Source organism: Astyanax mexicanus, chromosome 2 (assembly GCF_023375975.1).
Source record: "Astyanax mexicanus isolate ESR-SI-001 chromosome 2, AstMex3_surface, whole genome shotgun sequence".
NCBI lineage: Eukaryota > Metazoa > Chordata > Actinopteri > Characiformes > Acestrorhamphidae > Astyanax > Astyanax mexicanus.
Genome location: NC_064409.1, coordinates 17729194 through 17748485, shown reverse-complemented (window position 1 = coordinate 17748485; position 19292 = coordinate 17729194). Strand labels below are relative to the sequence as shown.

The 19292-nt window shown below is 38.4% G+C and overlaps 1 protein-coding gene across 3 annotated transcripts in view; it reads left to right on the top strand.

Moving 5' to 3' along the window:
* tafa5a (TAFA chemokine like family member 5a) overlaps positions 1-12167 on the top strand; it is a 269415-nt gene extending 257248 nt beyond the window's left edge. For all 3 annotated transcript variants that reach the window (XM_049473639.1, XM_049473638.1, XM_049473640.1), the window contains 2 exons: positions 9253-11480; positions 12065-12167. In XM_049473639.1, the coding sequence (XP_049329596.1) occupies positions 9253-9261 (9 nt within the window). In that variant the 3' untranslated portion in view covers positions 9262-11480; positions 12065-12167. The remainder of the gene's footprint in view (positions 1-9252; positions 11481-12064) is intronic.
* The last annotated feature ends 7125 nt before the right edge of the window (positions 12168-19292 follow it).

Here is a 19292-nt window from a genome sequence, read left to right as displayed (position 1 = left end):
TTTCAGGCAGGAAAAAAACAACTTTCTTGTCTTTAAGACTTTAAGACATCTTATTCTGAATCGAGTCAAGGCTCATGCTATTGCTAATGTGATAAAACACACAATGAAACACAAATCATAGCACATTGAATCACTATACAACAGTTATTACACATCAGTTGTCAACAAAAAACAACAGATATCAGTCCAGAGTCCAGAGTGCATACCACTACATAAACACAAATGCATGAAATCACAATAGATTCCTTTCAAAGGAACTGGAAACTGTTACTAAAAATAAATAGATTTTCCTGGCTGTATTGTGTATACAAGCCCAAAGATCAAAATAAATAGATATCAGCTGATGCTGAGCATTAAAGTGCTTGGGGCTCTATTTTAGCTATCTATCAGAAAGCCGTCACCCTTACAACATCTGTGCAGCTTGATTTAAGGTGTGAGTGTGTCTTTGCTATCATAATGATGGGTAAAGTATGCCTTGTGCTGCTCTAAACTTGCAAAAGGCATGTGCTAATTCTCGTAATTAATCATGGGTTTTTTTTGTGGGCGTAACGTGAAGTAAAACAATCAGCGTGACACTTGCCATTTCCTTTTAAGGGCCAGGTGCCTTCTAACTTTTCTCTGGCGGATTGATATTTCAATGACGCAGCTACCTGGATGTGTTCAACCTTTTTCAGCAGAGGAAAAAGAGCTGCTCATTTGTGCTTATTCATTCTGCTTATTGTTAATGTAATAGTTTGTGTAGTTGCCCATGGGCACACACTGTGGCTGTTTTGACAATTTACTGCCAAGGTAGCAATGAACATCCAACTTTTGATGTCTGTCTAGGTTGTTTTCAGTCAGTGGCACCCCTGTGTTTTTCACTGCCAAGATAGCAATACGGCAGAAATTTACATGAACACACTTCATGCTGAGACCACCACACGCATCAGCATAGATAAATTCAAAGCTTCCTTGCTATATAAATAAAGCAAGCGGAGGGCTTAAAAATAGACTGCAGGATGTAAGAAAGCAATGCATAATTTAATTTGCCATGTAAATGAAGTAAGATAGGGCCCTTGGATCGATTAGACTGAGGAGAATTCTCAGAAATTATATATGATGCAGTGATGCGACAGTAACGGTGTTGCAGTGCTGAACCTTCCTGAATCTTGCTCTGATATCTGCTACCATCATTAACTGGCCTAGTAACACAAGCGCTGGAAATAAAACTGCCCGTCCTACATTTCTATTGTTAGGAAACTTTGAGTTGTGCAGATTTTCTCAGCATCAGTATTGTCCACAGATGCAATCAAATCACATTGTGTTATTTCTGCTCCCAGTATTGACCACACTTCTCTGGAGCACCACTCCTTGAGTCAGACACACAGTTTTTTTTTAATTATCGGACATTAGAAACGTCCAGAAAGTATCAACATTACTGTTTTACTGCATATTACGTAAGTTAAGTTCAGTATATCAAGCATGAGGATTATATCGTTGCTGTCCAATGAAAAACACTTATCTCCAAAACAGCAACTTTACAGGAGAGAGAAAAAACCTTGTAAACTTTCAATGAAAGTCAATGTAAAAAGAGTTTTGTTTCAGGTCATTTTGAAGCATTTCTATTGGTCCGTTCATCAAGAAATTTTGGCACAGTGTAAGGGACAGTTTGTCTGTTCAAATTATGTAGTAAACCAAAAATCTACAAAAATGGAGATAAGTGTTTTTCATTGGACAGCGACGATATACTGTTCTATAGACTATACAGTAGTACTGCTAACATCATCGCCTTCTTTTTAATCTCTTCGTGTCGTTGTCGTTGTTTTTAGTAAGCAGTTTTAATGTACATATTGAGACACAGTGGGCTACGAGGCCATTGATGTGTATGCAGGGGGAAATGCAACATGAAAAGCTTGATTAAGAAATTCCAGCCTGGGCTTTGAACCACCCCAATTAGATTTCCTCATGGGAAGACAGCGAGTAACTGCACACCCAGCTGGAAGATGAATCCTTAAACACGCTAACAAACTGTGGCTGTGGCATCATTCCTGCTGGTGGGCATTACTGTAACATAATGGATATGGTTAGTATATAGTATTATAGTGAGTATCTGCTGATGCTGCGTTGGTATACTGTATTGTATTGAGTAATTGTTGATAGTGTGGTTGGTGTACTCTAATATATTGAGTTACTGTTGATGGATTGGTTGGTATACTCTAATATATTGAGTTACTGGTGATGGATTGGTTGGTGTACTCTAATTTGTTGAGTAACTGCTGATGGTATGCTTTATTAACTATATTGTTGATGGTGTGCTTGGTATGCTGTATTGTATTGAGTATCTGCTGATGGTATGGTTGGTATACTGTATTGTATTGAGTATCTACTGATGGATTGGTTGGTGTACTCTAATATATTGAGTAACTGATGATGGTGTGGTTGGTATACTCTAATAAATTGAGTAACTGTTGATAGCATGGTTGGTATATTCTAATTTGTTGAGTAACTGCTGATGGTATGCTTTGTTTACTATATTGTCGATGGTGTGCTTGGTATACTGTATTCTATTGAGTATCTGCTGATGGTATGGTTGGTATACAGTATTGTATTGAGTATCGGCTGATGGATTGGTTGGTGTATCCTAATATATTGAGGAACTGATGATGGTGTGGTTGGTGTACTCTAATATATTGAGTGACTGCTGATGGTGTGGTTGGTATACTCTAATATGTTGAGTAACTGATGATGGATTGGTTGGTGTACTCTAATTTGTTGAGTAACTGCTGATGGTATGCTTTGTTTACTATATTGTTGATGGTGTGCTTGGTATGCTGTATTCTATTAAATAACTGTGATGGTATCGGTCTTATACTATATTATATTGAGTAACTGCTGATGGTATTCTTTGTATACTGTATTGTATTGAGTATCTGTTGATGGTTTGGTTGGTATACAGTATATTATTGAGTATCTACTGATGGATTGGTTGGTGTACTCTAATATATTGAGTAACTGATGATGGTGTGGTTGGTATACTCTAATATATTGAGTAACTGTTGATAGTGTGGTTAATGTACTCTAATATATTGAGTTACTGTTGATGGATTGGTTGGTGTACTCTAATTTGTTGAGTAACTGCTGATGGTATGATTTGTTTACTATATTTTTGATGGTGTGCTTGGTATACTGTATTCTTTTGAGTAACTGCTGATGGTATGCTTTGTATACTGTATTGTATTGAGTATCTGCTGATGGTGTGGTTTGTTATACTGTACTGTATTGAGTATCTGCTGATGGTATGCTTTGTATACTGTATTGTTTTGAGTAACTGCTGATGGTATGGTTGGTATACTGTGTTGTATTGAGTATTTGCTGATGGTGTGCTTGGTATAATGTATTCTATTGAGTATCTGCTGGTGGCGTGGTTGGTATACTGTACTATATTGAGTATCTGCTGATGGTATGCTTTGTATACTGTCTTGTTTTGAGTAACTGCTGATGGTATGGTTGGTATACTGTATTGTATTGAGTAACTGCTGATGGTATGGTTGGTATACTGTATTGTATTGAGTATCTGCTGATGGTATGGTTGGTATACTGTATTGTATTGAGTATCTACTGATGGTATGGTTGGTATACTGTATTGTATTGAGTATCTGCTGATGGTATGGTTGGTATACTGTATTGTATTGAGTATCTGCTGATGGTGTTGTTTGTATATTGTATTGTATTGTGTATCTGTTGATGGTATGGTTTGTATACTGTATTGTATTGAGTGTTTGTTGATGGTATGGTTGGTTTACTCTATCATATTGAGTATCTGCTGATCTGCTGATCTGCAAAGACACAAAAACAAGTTCACATTCATAAAGATTTAAGAGTTTAGAAATCAGTATTTGGTGGAATAACCCTGTTTTTTCATCACAGTTTTCGTGCATCTTGGCATGCTCTCCTCCACCAGTCTTATACACTGCTTTTGGATAACTTTATGCCTTTACTCCTGGTGTAAAAAATTCAAGCAGTTCAGCTTGGTTTGATGGCTTGTGATCATCCATCTTCCTCTTGATTATATTCCAGAGGTTTTTAATTTGGTAAAATCAAAGAAAGTCTTCATTTTTAAGTGGTTTCTTATTTTTTTTCCTCCAAAATATATTGTTATGAACCATTTGTGTATGTGTATGTATAGCAACTATATTTCAAAATAATATATATATATATATAATAAATATTAACCACTCTAAAAAAGTGGGTGGTTAGACAGTCTGGCGTTCTGTGACATTTAAAGATGTGGAGTTATTCGAGTTCAGTCAGGCAAAATGTCAGCTTAAGGCCATATGCTCCACTGTGCTTGTTTACCATGTGGAACACCCAGGTGAAAAACTCCATATGCGCGGTAAATAACAGTTTCTCTCTTCCTGGCTTCAGTTGTGAGAGCGAGAGCGCAATTCTCACCCACACCTCGTACCCCCCTTCTTTATTCCACCTCCCCCTGCATTCAAAACCTCCCACGCATGAAGAAATTTGGGAGAAAACAGGCCTTTTCAGGTTTTTTTCTTGTTTTTTTTTTCTTTGCATGTTGTTTTCCCCGTGCCAGAGAGGCTACTGATTGAAAAGATCGATAATTATCGACTGTGGTATTCAGCAGGCCCCAGGGGTGGGACCGTCTGTGGCATTTTGAATAAACCGAATTTGCGTCCTGTCATGACACTGTGCTTTCAGGAAGCCCTGTGTCCTGCTGTCTGGGCTGCGTCTCTCGGCCGCTAACGCGCTAAGAGCGGCTGCCTGTTAGAACGATCACAAGGAACAGCGCTTTTCCCTCCGAGTGTTAAACAGGAATTTATCAGGCGCTGCGTTCAAATTAAGTCCAGCTTGCTCAGGAAATTGCTCGTGTTTGTTGTTCTGGGGAGAATGTTCAGAATCCTTCACTGAACTGGATGTAAGTGAGGAACATGTATAATTTAGCAGCTCAGAGAATGACTGTAAGCTGAAGATAGAGGGAAGTGATGATGATCCTCTGCTGGCACTGTCTGAATTTTTTTTTTTTATATATTTTGTATATGGAAATATACAAATACATACAGTATACCTGTAGGACTGCGCAGTTAATTAGAAAATGAATCAGATTAATCAGTCAGAAACTGACCAGTCATTCGGAACCCCTGTCTAGGGTTGGGTTACATACATATCCCGAAAGAAAATATCACAATCTTTTATTGTACTGCTGCAATATTAATACACTTGGCGAAATGACTACCATTCAGCAGAAATACACAAGAACTAAAACTAAAGTGCAAAATAGTAAGTGCATGCATATTAGTAATCGAGTACTCTACTGAAAAATCGATTTGATTAATTGAGTAACTGGATAAAACATATTGGCTTGCCTAAAAACCAATTAAAAATACACTGGAGAAAACAAGAAATTTCACTTAATAATGAATGACCAATTAGTTTATTTTTTTAATTCACACCATACATTTCCACATTGCAAACACAAATAGAAATAAATAAAACACAAACTAGACATGAATACCACTAATAATAATTTAATAATCAATAATTTCATAAATGAAGTTAAATTATTTGGTACCACTTTAAAATAAGACTACCTTTATAAAGGGTTTATAAATGGTTTACAACTAGTTTATTAATGGTCACTAATTAGGTTGTAAATGCTTTAAAAATCATTAATTATCAGTTATAACACATATGTATAACTTCATCATTTAGTGTGCAGTGGTGAGAACTGTAAGGGGCGCCAGTAATTAATCTCAAAGCAGAATGGTTGATTGAGTCTAATGATTTTGGTCAATTTAAAGTCCTTTATATTATTTTTATTTATTTGAGTGTATTATCCAAACAATGAAAATATATTAAAAAAATTTATTTAGTAAACCAAAAACAAACCAGAATACGTTTCTTATTTTAGATTATTCAAAGTAGGCACCTTTTGCTTAGATCTAAAATACAAATAACTTTCATACATAAAGTATACTTTTAAAATGTTTTCTGTTTTTGTGTCACTGTGTTCATTAAAGCATCTCTAAAGCTCCTTTTATGGAGGAGTCTAGTACTGTTCTAGATCGCATCGAAATCTGGAGCCAGGCTTTATTCTCACCTACCTTCTTTTTGTTAATTTTAACTGTATTTATGTTCATTTGCATCTGTTTTCATACTATATCAGACTAAGAGATCGCTGAGATAAATGGCTTTGAGTAATGTGCTATGGTGCCTGAAACTTACTGTTAAAAAATAATGGCATAATCCATTATTACATGTGTATGTACTGTATATAGGCCTATATATATATATATATATATATATATATATATATATATATATATATATATATATATATATATATATATATATATATATATCAGATTTCCATATGAAATAGAAGCCCCAAAATAAATATATATCTTCCTTTGCTGCCGTCGTTCTTTCCTTTCTTCTTTTTTTTTCTGCGCACCATGTCAGCTCTCACATAAATTCACGGATACGGCGATTACTCGGCGTAAATTGCCGGAGGGTAGCAGGACTCTCCAAGCTGGAACTAATGGTGCGCTGTGTACTGACAGTACGGCAGTGTTTCTGTGCTGAGCTTAATTACCTGAGGGCTACAGCGCTGTATTAGAAATGACGTGGCCTTGTCTATCGGCTCGGTCCTGTGGGGTCAGCCCATCCCTTCCCCGGCCAGGCCTGCAGCATTAGCCTACTAAATTGGGGTTCATTTAGATGGTGATTGCCGCGTCCCCGCTGCGTTTATCGCCAGACATGCTCGTTTTTTAATCCAACACCTGCCTCTTTGATGCCAGGCCGGTCCCAGTGCAGTTGTCAAGAGTTCATTGTTATAAATTATAGGCATTTGCCATCTTGGAAGCGCTCGGTGCCCTTATCTCGTTGGCAGAGGACCACACATTATCCAGATGGCACAGACGGCTCCAAATATTGCCACTGGTAGCAAAAACAGTTTGACAGCTCTATGAGGCTACGTGCTTTAAGTGGCGGCTGAAAAGATATAATGCATCACTTTCATCGGCCCTCTGGCATCTCAACGTTGCACTCATATGATTAACAAGACAGCGCAGTTGACCTCCTGGTGCTCCACCCTGAGTTAAGAGAGGTTAAAGATATTTTATAGAATACTGACAATAAATCGATTCTAGCTCATAGAAAACTATAATAAAAAATATATACATACAGGGGTTGGACAATGAAAACGAAACACCTGGTTTTAGACCTCAATAATTTATTGTCCCGACGGACAGTTCTGGTGGAAGCAGGAGAGTTGAGGTGCACATTTGAATAGAATTCTGCAGTAATTGGGCAGCTGTGGTTTTATGTTTTTTGAATACAATCCAGGTTAGCACCCGAACATCCCTTTCAGACAGCTTCCTCTTACAGCGTCCACAGTTAATCCTGTTGGATGTTGTTCGTCCTTCTTGGTGGTATGCTGACATTACCCTGGATAACGTGGTTCTTGATACATCACAAAGACTTGCTGGCTTGGTCACAATTAATGAAGATTGGCCACCAGGCTGCTCCAATTTAGCCATGAAACCTCCCACACTAAAATCACAGGTGTTTCAGTTTCATTTTTCAACCCCTGTATGTATTAAAGTAATGATGCACAATGACATGGATTTATAACAACAGTATTACAACAGTATCTTAAGCACACTATACACTGGAAAAAAAAAGTATATGATCGCATGCATTGCATTGTTTGGTGATGTTGCTGAGATTTGTATGGAGCTGCTCGGCCATTCCATAAATGCTCTACTGCTCTACTGCCCTAGTTTGGGCACACCAACAGAAAAAGAAATTACATCAATATTTAGTAGATCCTCCTTTTGCAGAAATAACAGCGTCTAAACGCTGCCTATAGCTTTCAATTAGAGTCTGGCTTCTGGTTGAAGGTATTTTGGACCATTCTTCTTTACCTATCATCTCCAGTACAGTCAGGTTTAATGTTTTCTGATCATGGACAGCTCACTTTAAATCACACCACAGATTTTCAATAATATTCAGGTCTTGGGGACTGAGATTCCAGAATGTTCCCAGCTGACCACCAATGTCAATTGATGGCAATTTCAAGTTGAATGTTGGTCATGATGCCAGATGACTGTTACTGTCTAATACTGTTACGCGCCTGCTTAGGGTCGTTGTCTTGTTGAAGTATCCAGTCCCGGTGCAACTTAAACTTTCTCACTGATTCCTGAACATTGTTATACTGTTCTTGAGTAGCCATTTTACATTGGCAGAGTGAGTTGCTTTAATTTTCCAGTCCCTTTTAAGCTTTGTTACAATATGACTGACACTTGACTGTGGAATATTTAGTAATGAGAAAAATGTTGACAGTTGGACTTACATACCTCACACACACAAACACTCACACAGTGAGACTCCCTCTCTCTTCACCTCACACACACACACACACACATACACTGACACAGCAAGCCTCCTTCGCTCTCCACCTCACACACACCCTGTGTCCTCTCACCCGAGTCACAAGGGAGGGGAGGATAAGATAACCGCCTAAGCAATGATTGGCTAAAGAATATAGAAAGTATAGTGAATTCTGCATAGTCGTGGGTGTTTCCAGCACACAGAAGGAGCAGGATGGCGAGTGAGGAGGACTCCGGTGGCAAAACAGCCTTTTCCAGATGGAAATACGGCACTATTTCTCTCTCACTAACTCACTGAGGTCCTTTGCTGTCGTGAACTCTATTCATCTGGCTTATGAAACATGCTCTGAGAAGGTGGGGACGGGGGGGTTGGTGGTGGTTACAGGGGCGAGTAACACAAAAGTAACGCAATAGTTACTTTTACTGGTAACTAGTTACTTTTATAGTGGAGTAACTCAGTTAGTAACTCAGTTACTTTTTTGGAGAAGTAACTAGAAGCTGTAACTAATTACTTTTTCAAAGTAACGTGCCCAACACTGTCTAATACCATAAACACAACAGTGCCACTATTCTGAGTTTGTATCAACTAAAAATGACAAAATCAAGGTTGGTTGTTCACTCTGTCCTGGTGAAAAAGTGATACCTTAGTTTTAATTTTGTTACTTTTAAAATCAAGTTACTTTTTAAAGGGGTAATCAGTAATCGGATTACTTTTCCAATGTAACTATGCCATGACTGTTCAGTTCTTATGAATGTGTTATAAATCTCATATATAGGCACCCTTCAAAATGCAAAGTGAAAAAAAGTACAAAAAATAAAACAATGTTCTAATCATGTGACTTTTCTGCCCCGTGTTCCGCAGGTCTCCTAACAGTGGCAGAAGTTCCAGAGGTGTGGAGAGCCTACAGTGTGGACTCTACGGAAGCCCGTCTGCGGCTCTTTGCTCCCGCCCACCTGCTGTAGATATAACTCGCTGTCTGTCATCAGCTCGACATCTGCCTCCGACTGCCTGTCTGTATCTCTGCTTTGTAAATGGGCAGCGCCCCCTAGTGCCACGGAGGACTTACGTCCACACAGCGCCTCACGCGGAGCACTGAAGAGCCTCTCGGACCGCGGGGTGCGAGGGGACCTACCTTGTTTGGACTTTTACTGGACGTCCGCCTGCACCCTTCTTTTCTTTTTTTTTCTTCTTCGGATTTTCGTTGATGTTCGCTGAGGACTCTGCTTTAAGTGCTTTAAGACCTGAGACCTGGAGAACCTAAGGTTCTGCTACAACCTGAGACTGTGAAGACCCCCCCCCCAGTGGAACTGCCCGCTCTGTGAATAGGCCTTCTTCTGGAGTACAACTTTGGCACTCTCTGAACGATTTTTACAGACCAAAGAGGAAGAATTTCAAACAAACAAGCAAACAAACATAAAAACAAACAAGCAAGTAACATCTTAACTAATGGGAGTTCAGAGAGGATGTATTAAGTGGGGAAATTGGCACTGAAATCGGAACCCGATTTCCCGAATTTCCCATCACTACGCACCAGTGCCCCCTTATGTAAAAGCACTGGCGTTTAGGCTTCGGATCTGTGCAAGCAAACCGAGTAAACTGCTCGACAACGGACAACGTAATCTGAGGAGTACCTTTAATACTTTGCAGACATTTTTTTTGTTTTTTGTTTTGGTCTTCTCAGACTGAGCCCACCACTGTATTTTGAAAAACGGAAAATATAGGTACTGTATACATAATGTATGTGTATAAAGAAAATCGGATTTGCATTTTTCAGTAGCAACATTTGGGACAATTTGCAATAAGCATGGTTGGTTACCGTTAAAGAGTACAGCGCTGATCATCTTCAGACACAAAAAGCGAATATTGAACAAAACGAAACGAAAAAAAAAAAAAAAAACGAGTTACATACTGTCATTTCTGATTGCCAGAGGAGGAAAAAAAAGTCATTAAATGTATTTTGAAAGGCCTACAGTTATATATTTAACAGTTTTATATGTTGTATCTTTGTAGAGAACCTTATTTAACATGAATAACGTGGTGCAAATGGCAGTGATAGAATGTGGATAATAAGCTCAGTTTCATGCTGGTCTGTCCTGCTCTTCTCCTCCACCACCAACAGCACCACTCCTTTTAGACCCATTGAAAAGAAAAAGAAACAAAACAAACAAAAAAAAAGAAACGAATCATGACTCTTCTATACTAAACAGATGGATGGATGGATGGGGAGAAAAGGACAGAAGACGGAGCGAGAAAAAAAAAATAAAGAGAAAAGAGAAAAGAAGCAAGCGATCGATCAGTGAGAACTGAACTTTATATCCCACTTTAGTATGCAGAGCCATGGAAATCGCTATTTGCTATTGTATTGTAAAGGTGTAGAAAAAAAACCTGAGTCATTTCTCTATGGATTTTATCTAATTTATTTTTGTGCTTGTGTTTGTTTGCACAGTGCTGCCATCAGAGTGCTGACACATGCAGAGAGAGTTACGAAAGTCTTAGAAATCATTTACATGAAATACTTTTTTATTATGAAATATTTTAAGAATAAATTAAATATGTGAAAGAAGAATCCAGTTGCTAAACTAGAATCTCAGTATCATGTTCCAGGTTGCTGGTTGCTGAAATTTGTTTGCATTTTTTTTGTCCAGCTTCTACTTTTGCAGGGTGGCCTACTTTCAATCAACAGGGGTTTTCTCCAGGTCTAATAGAATCATTTATTTTAACACTCATTTGTCAAATTCAGTGTTTCAGGATGTTTATATTAATAATATATTTGCAATACTACAGTGCACAGGAGATTGAGGTTGTGTCTTGTGCCTCCCATAGTGCCTAAATGTGCTTTCATACTTATAGTTTTTGGGCAGGACCATCTGAATTTTCAGTTTGGGCTGAACCAAAACCACAAACATGGTCTAGACCATAGGACCAAAATTTGGGTTGACCAAAAATATGGTGTTCTTGGTTTTGGATCAACTCAGCCATGGTACCGTAGTGTAAAAACACTCTTTTGGATGGTTTGGACCAATTTTGGCATCAATTACAAAGTTGATGCAGACTATTGTCATCTGTTTCACAACAGAAATCGCAAAAAGGTTTTATTAGAAACATTGAATTTGACTCAGAAGGTTAATACTATTTCTTATGTTCTTTTTATAAGATCAGTTGGTATCATTGGATTGATTGAAGTTTTTTTTTGTTTGTTTGTTTTTCAACAATGAATGGTCTCATACTGCAATACCCAGCATTTATTACACAAATACATTATTCAGCCATTGGGAAATCCCACAGAACATGAAAAAATTCTATAGGAGCCCAACCAAACCAGGTAAAACTATAAAAAAACAGGTATTTGCTTATTATCCAATGTAAAATTGGAATCCCAGGAATCTCAGTACACTTTGGATCCACACCTCCTGATCTTTACCTTTCAAGTTTTTGAACCATCATCGTTCTAAAACTACATTACCCAGCATGCATTGCATTAATATGTCATACAGCCATTGGGAAACCCCACAGTGATAAGGAAATCCTCCAAGTTGAGCCAACCCAATCTCACTATGTAAAGGTTTAGCACCAGTGGTTTTAGTGGCTTTGCTCCTGGTGATTCACCATCTCTGCTTTGGAGATGGACTTGGAATCCAACCCTAATCCACCCCACCTGATCCAACTACTTAAGTACTGCCTCCAGAAGGTCTTCATTGGTATGAAGACTTTCTGGCATTGGTATTGATGTACACCTCCAAAAAACTCCAGAAATACAGTTGTAGACCACTATTCAATACCAGTTTCGGGTTCTTTCCAAAGCTATATCTATGGTTTGTAAATGTTCTTTATACTATCAAATGGTTTTTAATGTGCACAGATCTCATTTATAACAAGAGTTCTTTAAAATACCAGCCAGTGAAGGATTAGTGGCATCACTTAGTGATAGAGAAAGCTTAAGTGCTAGCATAGCCTCTAAGTTGAGCCTACCCAACCCCTTAGGTATTTGGCCCAAACCAGTCCTGCTCCTGGAAAGCTGCCTTCCCTGCAGACTTTGGATCCAACCCTAATCCACCTCCACCTGATCCAACTAATTAATTACTGCCTTCAGAAGACCCTGATTAGCTGAACTGAAGGAGGTGTAGCATTTTGGCTGAAGTTGAAAACTCAAGAAAGAGAGTTAAGGGTTTTACCTGGAGGTTCTATATTCTTTCAAAAGGTTCTTTACACTCACGCATCTCATTTACCAAAATGGTTCTTTGAAGAAAACGCCTAAGTGGTTCTTTTGTGACTTCAGAGGGTCTTAAATAGTAGCTATTATTATCATATTGTGGCATATTTTGCAGGGCATCATTAACTCCCTCAATGTTATCAGTTTGACAGAATTCAGACTTTTTGTAACCTTTTTATTTTTTAACCATCAGTGATCTCAACCTACAATACACAGCATGCAATGCACAACTATGGGGATTCTCACAGCAATAAAATAAATCCAACTTACTGATATAGCCAATTACTAGAGCCTGCCCAAACCCTGAGGAATCTTCTCTGTACACCTGGGATCCAATCCTAATGCTCCTCATCTGATTCAATTATCAACTGTCCTTGGAAGATCTTGATTGGCTAAATGGAGACCCCTGTTATATACCAATCAAAGGGTTTTTCAAAGTCTTCAAACTTGAACTTAGGATTTTGTTCTCTCTTAAGATTTAGAAAAACATGATTTTGTAACTGATTGACCTCATAGTCCAAGGCTGGAAACTGGATTTGAGGTCCAGATGTAAATGTTTCTGCTTTCTGGTGTGTAGATGTTCTTGGGAAGTGGTTCTTTAGTGGCATCACTCATGTGCAACCAGAAATATCCAGCCAGCAGTGTCTTGTGTCTTGGGCAGCGTCCTGTGACCACTGGTGAAGGACTTGAGGACGACCAACACAAACTATTAAGCAACAGGTTCAGAAGTTCTGCCTCTGAGTTTACTTTATCTTCAAGGTGGAGCAGCTACAGGTATGAGTGTCTAATAGAGCGATGGACAGTGAGGTGTTTAAAAACTCAAGCAGCACTGCTGCAGTGTATGATCAGTGTAATATCAATTCACAAAAGCTGCTCTGTGGTGGTCATGTGGGGTCCTGACCATTGAGGAACAGGATAAAAGGAGGATAATTATAATAAAGTATGCAGAGAAATGGCTAGAGGACTACAATATGTATTTATAGAACTACAAGGTGCTAATATGCTTAGTGGAGCTGCTATAACTGTGTAGTAAAATATAATACAATATGTTGTATTAGGTCATATTCTGTAGTGCAGTGTTGCATTTTCCTTTGGTCTAATGGGTTTGGCAGTTTGTTGTTTGTTGAACCATTCTTGAGCCAGTGTTTCCTACAAACTACAATACCCAGCATGCATTGCAGAAAAAAAAAAACATTGTTCAGCCCACCATCAAGAATTTGCCCAAAACCACTTTTAAGATACACCATCAGAAGTGGGTTTTAACAGCTTTTTTAAAATGGAACAATATGGTTCTAGACACCTCTGGGACAAAGCTGTAGCAGGTAAGAACACATGTTTTCAAAAGAGTTTTTCTTTGTGTCTGAAGAGCACCTTTAAACTCATATCGTCACTGTCGCATTTACACTCAAACTGACTCAACTCAAAGTCTTTCCAAGCACACTCTGGTTCTGATTATAATAATACTGAATGTTCTTCCTCTGATAAAAAAAAAAAAGTGTACACAGAAGAAAATGGCAAAAAAGATTGCACGCAGTGTTCCAATGCATTTGATGCATTATGCAGTGTGTGTACACACACATATACATTAATGCATAAGAATGCGAGTGTGTGTGTGTGTGTGTAAATGTGTGTGTCTATAGACAGTGCTGGGTCAACACAGCTGAACACAGAGTTCTTTAAAGCCTTTATGCTGCTTTATTATTTGTGAGCTTTGGGAGGATAAATAGCTGGACAGCACGTCTGACTGGACACAGCGGGTGTCCAAATACTTTTTTATCCCACCTAATTAATCACTGAGGACCGGGTCAGGCTCTACTGATCATAACTCAGTGGTTCAGAGGTCACACAACAAGCCTGAGGACCAGACCTGATGCGTGTCCAGATGTGGTGCCCTGTCAACAATGATTAACACTGTCTTTATGGATGTTCAGTGTCCATAAAATTGTGTGTATTGTTTTTTTTTCCTATATAGTAAATAAATACGGAAGTCATCCAGACTATGAAGGAACACATAAGGAATCGTGTAGTAACTTAAAAGTGTTAAACAAAGCAACATATTCTTAACTTGAGATTTTTGATGCTGGTAACTCTAATGAACTTATCTGGTGCAACAGAGAAAACTCTTGGTCTTCCTTTCCTGGGGCGATCCTGATGAGAGCTAGTTTCATCATAACGTTTTTGATGGTCTTTGCGACTGCACTTTATGTTTTTGTATTGACTCACCTTTATGGTTGGGCGATCTCTTCTTTATTTGGTAGATGACGAAGTTTACAGTGAAACATCGCGATGGACGATGATATCGTCGTTGGTGGGGGGGATGGAGATTAGAAATTGCAAATAAAAACTGATATTTACTATAGATGAATAAAATATACACATAAAAAAGGAAAAATAGGACACTTGAATTTTTAAAAAAAAATTACAATGCCTCGCGCGCTTTCCTTATGACTGATGCTAAATCCATTAAAACTGTTTGATCCAGCTGTTAAATTGTTATATTAATACCATTTTAACGTTTTCCGTTTCTATGTTTTGAAATTCGTTCGATTATATTTTTGTCAAAATTTTGGGTTTATTTTCGATTGTTATTTTTCTAATAATAATAGAAATTACATATTTTTTTTACGCAATTAAATTTTCATCCCTGACTCAAATTCATATAAGTTATATACCTGAGTTTAAGGTGAAAGAGACCTAAAAATGGTCAGTGCATGTTTCTGGAAAAAACAAAAAGTGGGCGTGGCATCGCGATGGTTACCATCCATCGCGATGGTGGGTCATAAATGACGATGGACGATGATATCACAACCCTACTCACCTTCATTTCTTAAAGTATTTTTTTTTCTTTCTTTACTTAGTTTAATAGTTCTTGTTCCATAATATGTATTAGAACATTACTCAAATTGGGCTATTCACTGTATACCTGTAACTCTACCTCTTCACAACGTTACACAACTGATGCTCTCAAACATATTAAGAGACAAGAAATTCAGGTAATTAACTCTTGACAAGTTCAGCAGCACAGCTGTTAACTAAAAGCCTGTATTTCAGGTGACTCTACTCTAAAATCTAGCCATGATGAGCAAAACTGACATAATAACAATTTAATTAGTATTGTCTTTATAATTTGGATTACTTTAGACTTTAGTATTAATTAAAATAATTGGAAAAAACACTGAATTTCCAAAACTTTCCAAACTCCTGTCTGTCTGACTCTATTTATTCTATATCTATGTTTTTGTTACTGAACCTTTCAGACAGGTGTAAGTTAACCTATGATAATGACCTCCAATGTTCTGATTGGCTGTGTCTAAGAACTAAGGTTTGTCAGTGGGAGGGACTAAACTGTGGTAGGCTGAATAAAGTTCCAAACACAGATATGCCAATGGTCATGATATAGCAGTATTTAAATGAATGATTAAGTGTTACTCCAGGAGACAGCTTGAGGACACCCACACTTGTGTAATTTGTGAGGTGTTATCCTGTGAGTAAGGATAATAGAGTATAAGTGTGGTCTAATTTTAATTACCAACAACAGTGGTAACAGTCTGGTAAGAATTTTCCATGCAAACAGACAAGTGACAAGTTTCTAGCAGAAATCAATCACCACATTCATCTTGTATCCTGCAAGTAAGTGTAGCATCCATACGCTTACATGGGACATGCCAAAAGTCATGGGACTTGAAACTAGTCCCATGTTTCATGAGTGAATGAATGGTGCTTAAAAATTAGTTTTAACTCCTTTAGTTTAATAAAAAGAGGGGAAATGTATATTTCAACGATCTGGGCTCTTTAAATTTAGACAAGCTTGAATCTCCAGAGTGTGTGTCTATATATATGTGTGTGTGTGTGTGTCACTGAGACGTTGGCATTCTGTCGTGAGCCCCTCTATCTGCTCTGTCCGTGGAGCCATGCTCTGTAACTCGGGGGTTGAGTTGTGCTGCCAGCACCAGCTGCAGATTAATGAAGTCGTGTTGACTGTGGAATTTCTGGAGACGATGCAAATGAGCTCCTGCGAGCAGCGCGAGGCGGCCCTGTGCAGGCCTGATTGTCGGGAGGTTTGGAATATTTAATTATGGCCTGATTGAATTCCAATAATCTGCCCCGTATCCTTCAGCTTCTGCTGTACTGGAAGTCATGGCTCTGCTGTTTAATTTCATTAACAAAAACTACAATGCGGAGGTTCCTCTGAGCCGTGTGCCACATTCAGGTACAACACACACACACACACACACACACACACTCACACTCACACACGTCCCCAAAAAGAGTCCGGCCACACACACACACACAAGCACCATGGGGAAGCAAAGTAGGTCATATGTTAATGATTTTGTGTGAGGATTGTGTGTGTGTGTGTGTGTGTGTTACTGTGTGTGTGTGTGTGTGTGTTCATTTTTCATCCACATTTACTATTCCTCTCTGTATTTGTTTGCAACTCACTTTTTAAAATTTCAGACAGACAGAGAGAGAGAGAGAGAGAGAGATAGACAGAGAGAAATAAAGAGAGAAGGAAAGAGAGAGAGATAGGTATACAACATCCAGGTAAAAGAGAAAGTTAGAGATATATAAAGAGAGAACAGAGAATAATGAGAGACAGACAGAAAGATAGAAGGAAGTGTAACAGATTGAAAAGAAAGGGGTAAGAGAAAGGTAGAGAGGGAGGGACAGAGAACGATAGAGAGAGGAAGGAATAGAGCGAGAGAGGGAAACAAAGTAAGAGTTAGAATGGGAGGAAGGCAAAGGTAGAGAGAGAGAGAGACAAAGAAAGAGAGAAGAAGGAAGGAAGGAAGGAGTTAGAATGGGAGTAATGCAAAGGTAGAGAGAGACAGAGAAAGAGAGGAAGGAAGGGATATAGAGAGGGAAAACAATGTAAGAGAGAAAGGCAAAGGTAGAAAGAGAGAGAGAGAGAGAGAGAGAGAGAGAAACAGAGATGGAGAGAGAGTAAAGAAGAGGTAGAGAGAGAGGGAAACGGTAACAGTTTTCAGAGAGAGACAAAGAAAGAGAGAGGAAGAAAGGAAGGAAGAAAGGAAGTGAAATGGACAGAAAAACGAATCTCTGTATTTGTTTGCAACTCACTTTTAAAAATTTCAGACAGACAGACAGAGAGATAGACAGAGAGAAATAAAGAGAGAAGGAGAAAGAGAGAGAGATAGGTATACAATATCCAGGTAAAAGAGAAAGTTAGCGATACAGATATATAAAGAGAGAACAGAGAATAATGAGAGACAGACAGAAAGATATAAGGAAGTGTAACAGATTGAAAAGAAAGGTGTAAGAGACAGGTAGAGAAAAAAAGGAACACAAGAGAAGTGGAAGAAAGTAACAAAGGTAGAGCCAGGCAGAGAACAAATGATAGAGAGAGAATGAAAAGGAGGAGAGATAGATAGAAAGAAGAGTAAAAGAATAAAAAGAAATAGGTAGAGAAGAAAGGACTAAGAGACAATTGGAAGAAAGTAACAGAGGGATGGAAAGTCAGCTGGAGAAAAAATGAAAGAGAGAGAAAGCGATAGAGGGAGAGAGAGAGACATTAACCAGAAAAAGAGGAATGTGAGAAAGATATACAAATAAATGAAGAGGGAAAGAGGGAGTGAGACCGAAGGAAATGGACAGACAGAGAGAGAAAGAAAAGGAGGAGAGACAGATAGAAAGAAGAGACAGATAGAGAGAAAGGGGTTAGAGACCATTGGAAGAAAGTTGAAGGGAAGATAAAAAAGAGAGATAGATGAAAGAGAGATAGATGAAAGAAGAAATGGAGAGAGAGAGAAACAGAGAATTAGAATGGGAGAAAGGCAAAGGTAGAGTGAACTGCACAGAGAAATACATAAATAAAGAGAGAGGAAATATGAAAAACAGATAGCAAGAGAGGGAGAAAGAGAGAGGGAGGGAATAAAAGAGAAAGTGAGACTGGTTGTGTTTTCTGAGAGTCAACAGTAAGACTCAGGCGGAAAGCCGCCGCCCCGTTCTCGGCTTTTACAGCCCGTATAAATCTCCTCCAATCCCAATACTGCCACTTCCAGCACAAAATATCATTTACTGTGATGGATAACATTTACCTGCTAATTCAAATTTCATATTGTAAGTCTTTGTTTACAATATAAATCTAATTAAGTGTGCCCACTGCGATGCGAGCGAGAGATCAATACGCAATATGGCTCTCGCAGCTGCTTCCCACCGAGGATGTCTACTATTGCCAATATTTTTCAACCCATAAAACTGTTCGGGTCTCCTTTTCCTCGCTCAGCAAGTCCAATAATCTGTCAAGGTTAAGACAGAGCAAATCCCAACATTACCTCTGAGGCTGTCAGACCAGGAGGGAAAAATCAACAGAGGAAACATATGGGAGGTGAACAGCTGACTGGAAATAGAGCAATTTCAGTCATGTCCGCTTTCTGTCCGGCTTCGTTTGGGGGGTTGTTTTTCTGGAGCTCAGACATGAACTATAAGTGTTAGACAGGTTCGTTCAGAGTGCACGATGTTAGGCCGAATTGTCTAGACGTGTTTGGAAACCGCTGAAAAAATTTAGGTCAGATACAGCACCAGTCAAAAATTGGCATTGTCAATGTGTTTTCTTTCCGTTTTTTTTTTTTTATATACATTGAAAATGTAATATTGAAGATAATTAATATTAAAGCTATACAGGAAAACTTGAAGGAGTTTCTGGAGGTGCTGAACATTAGTTGCTGCTTTT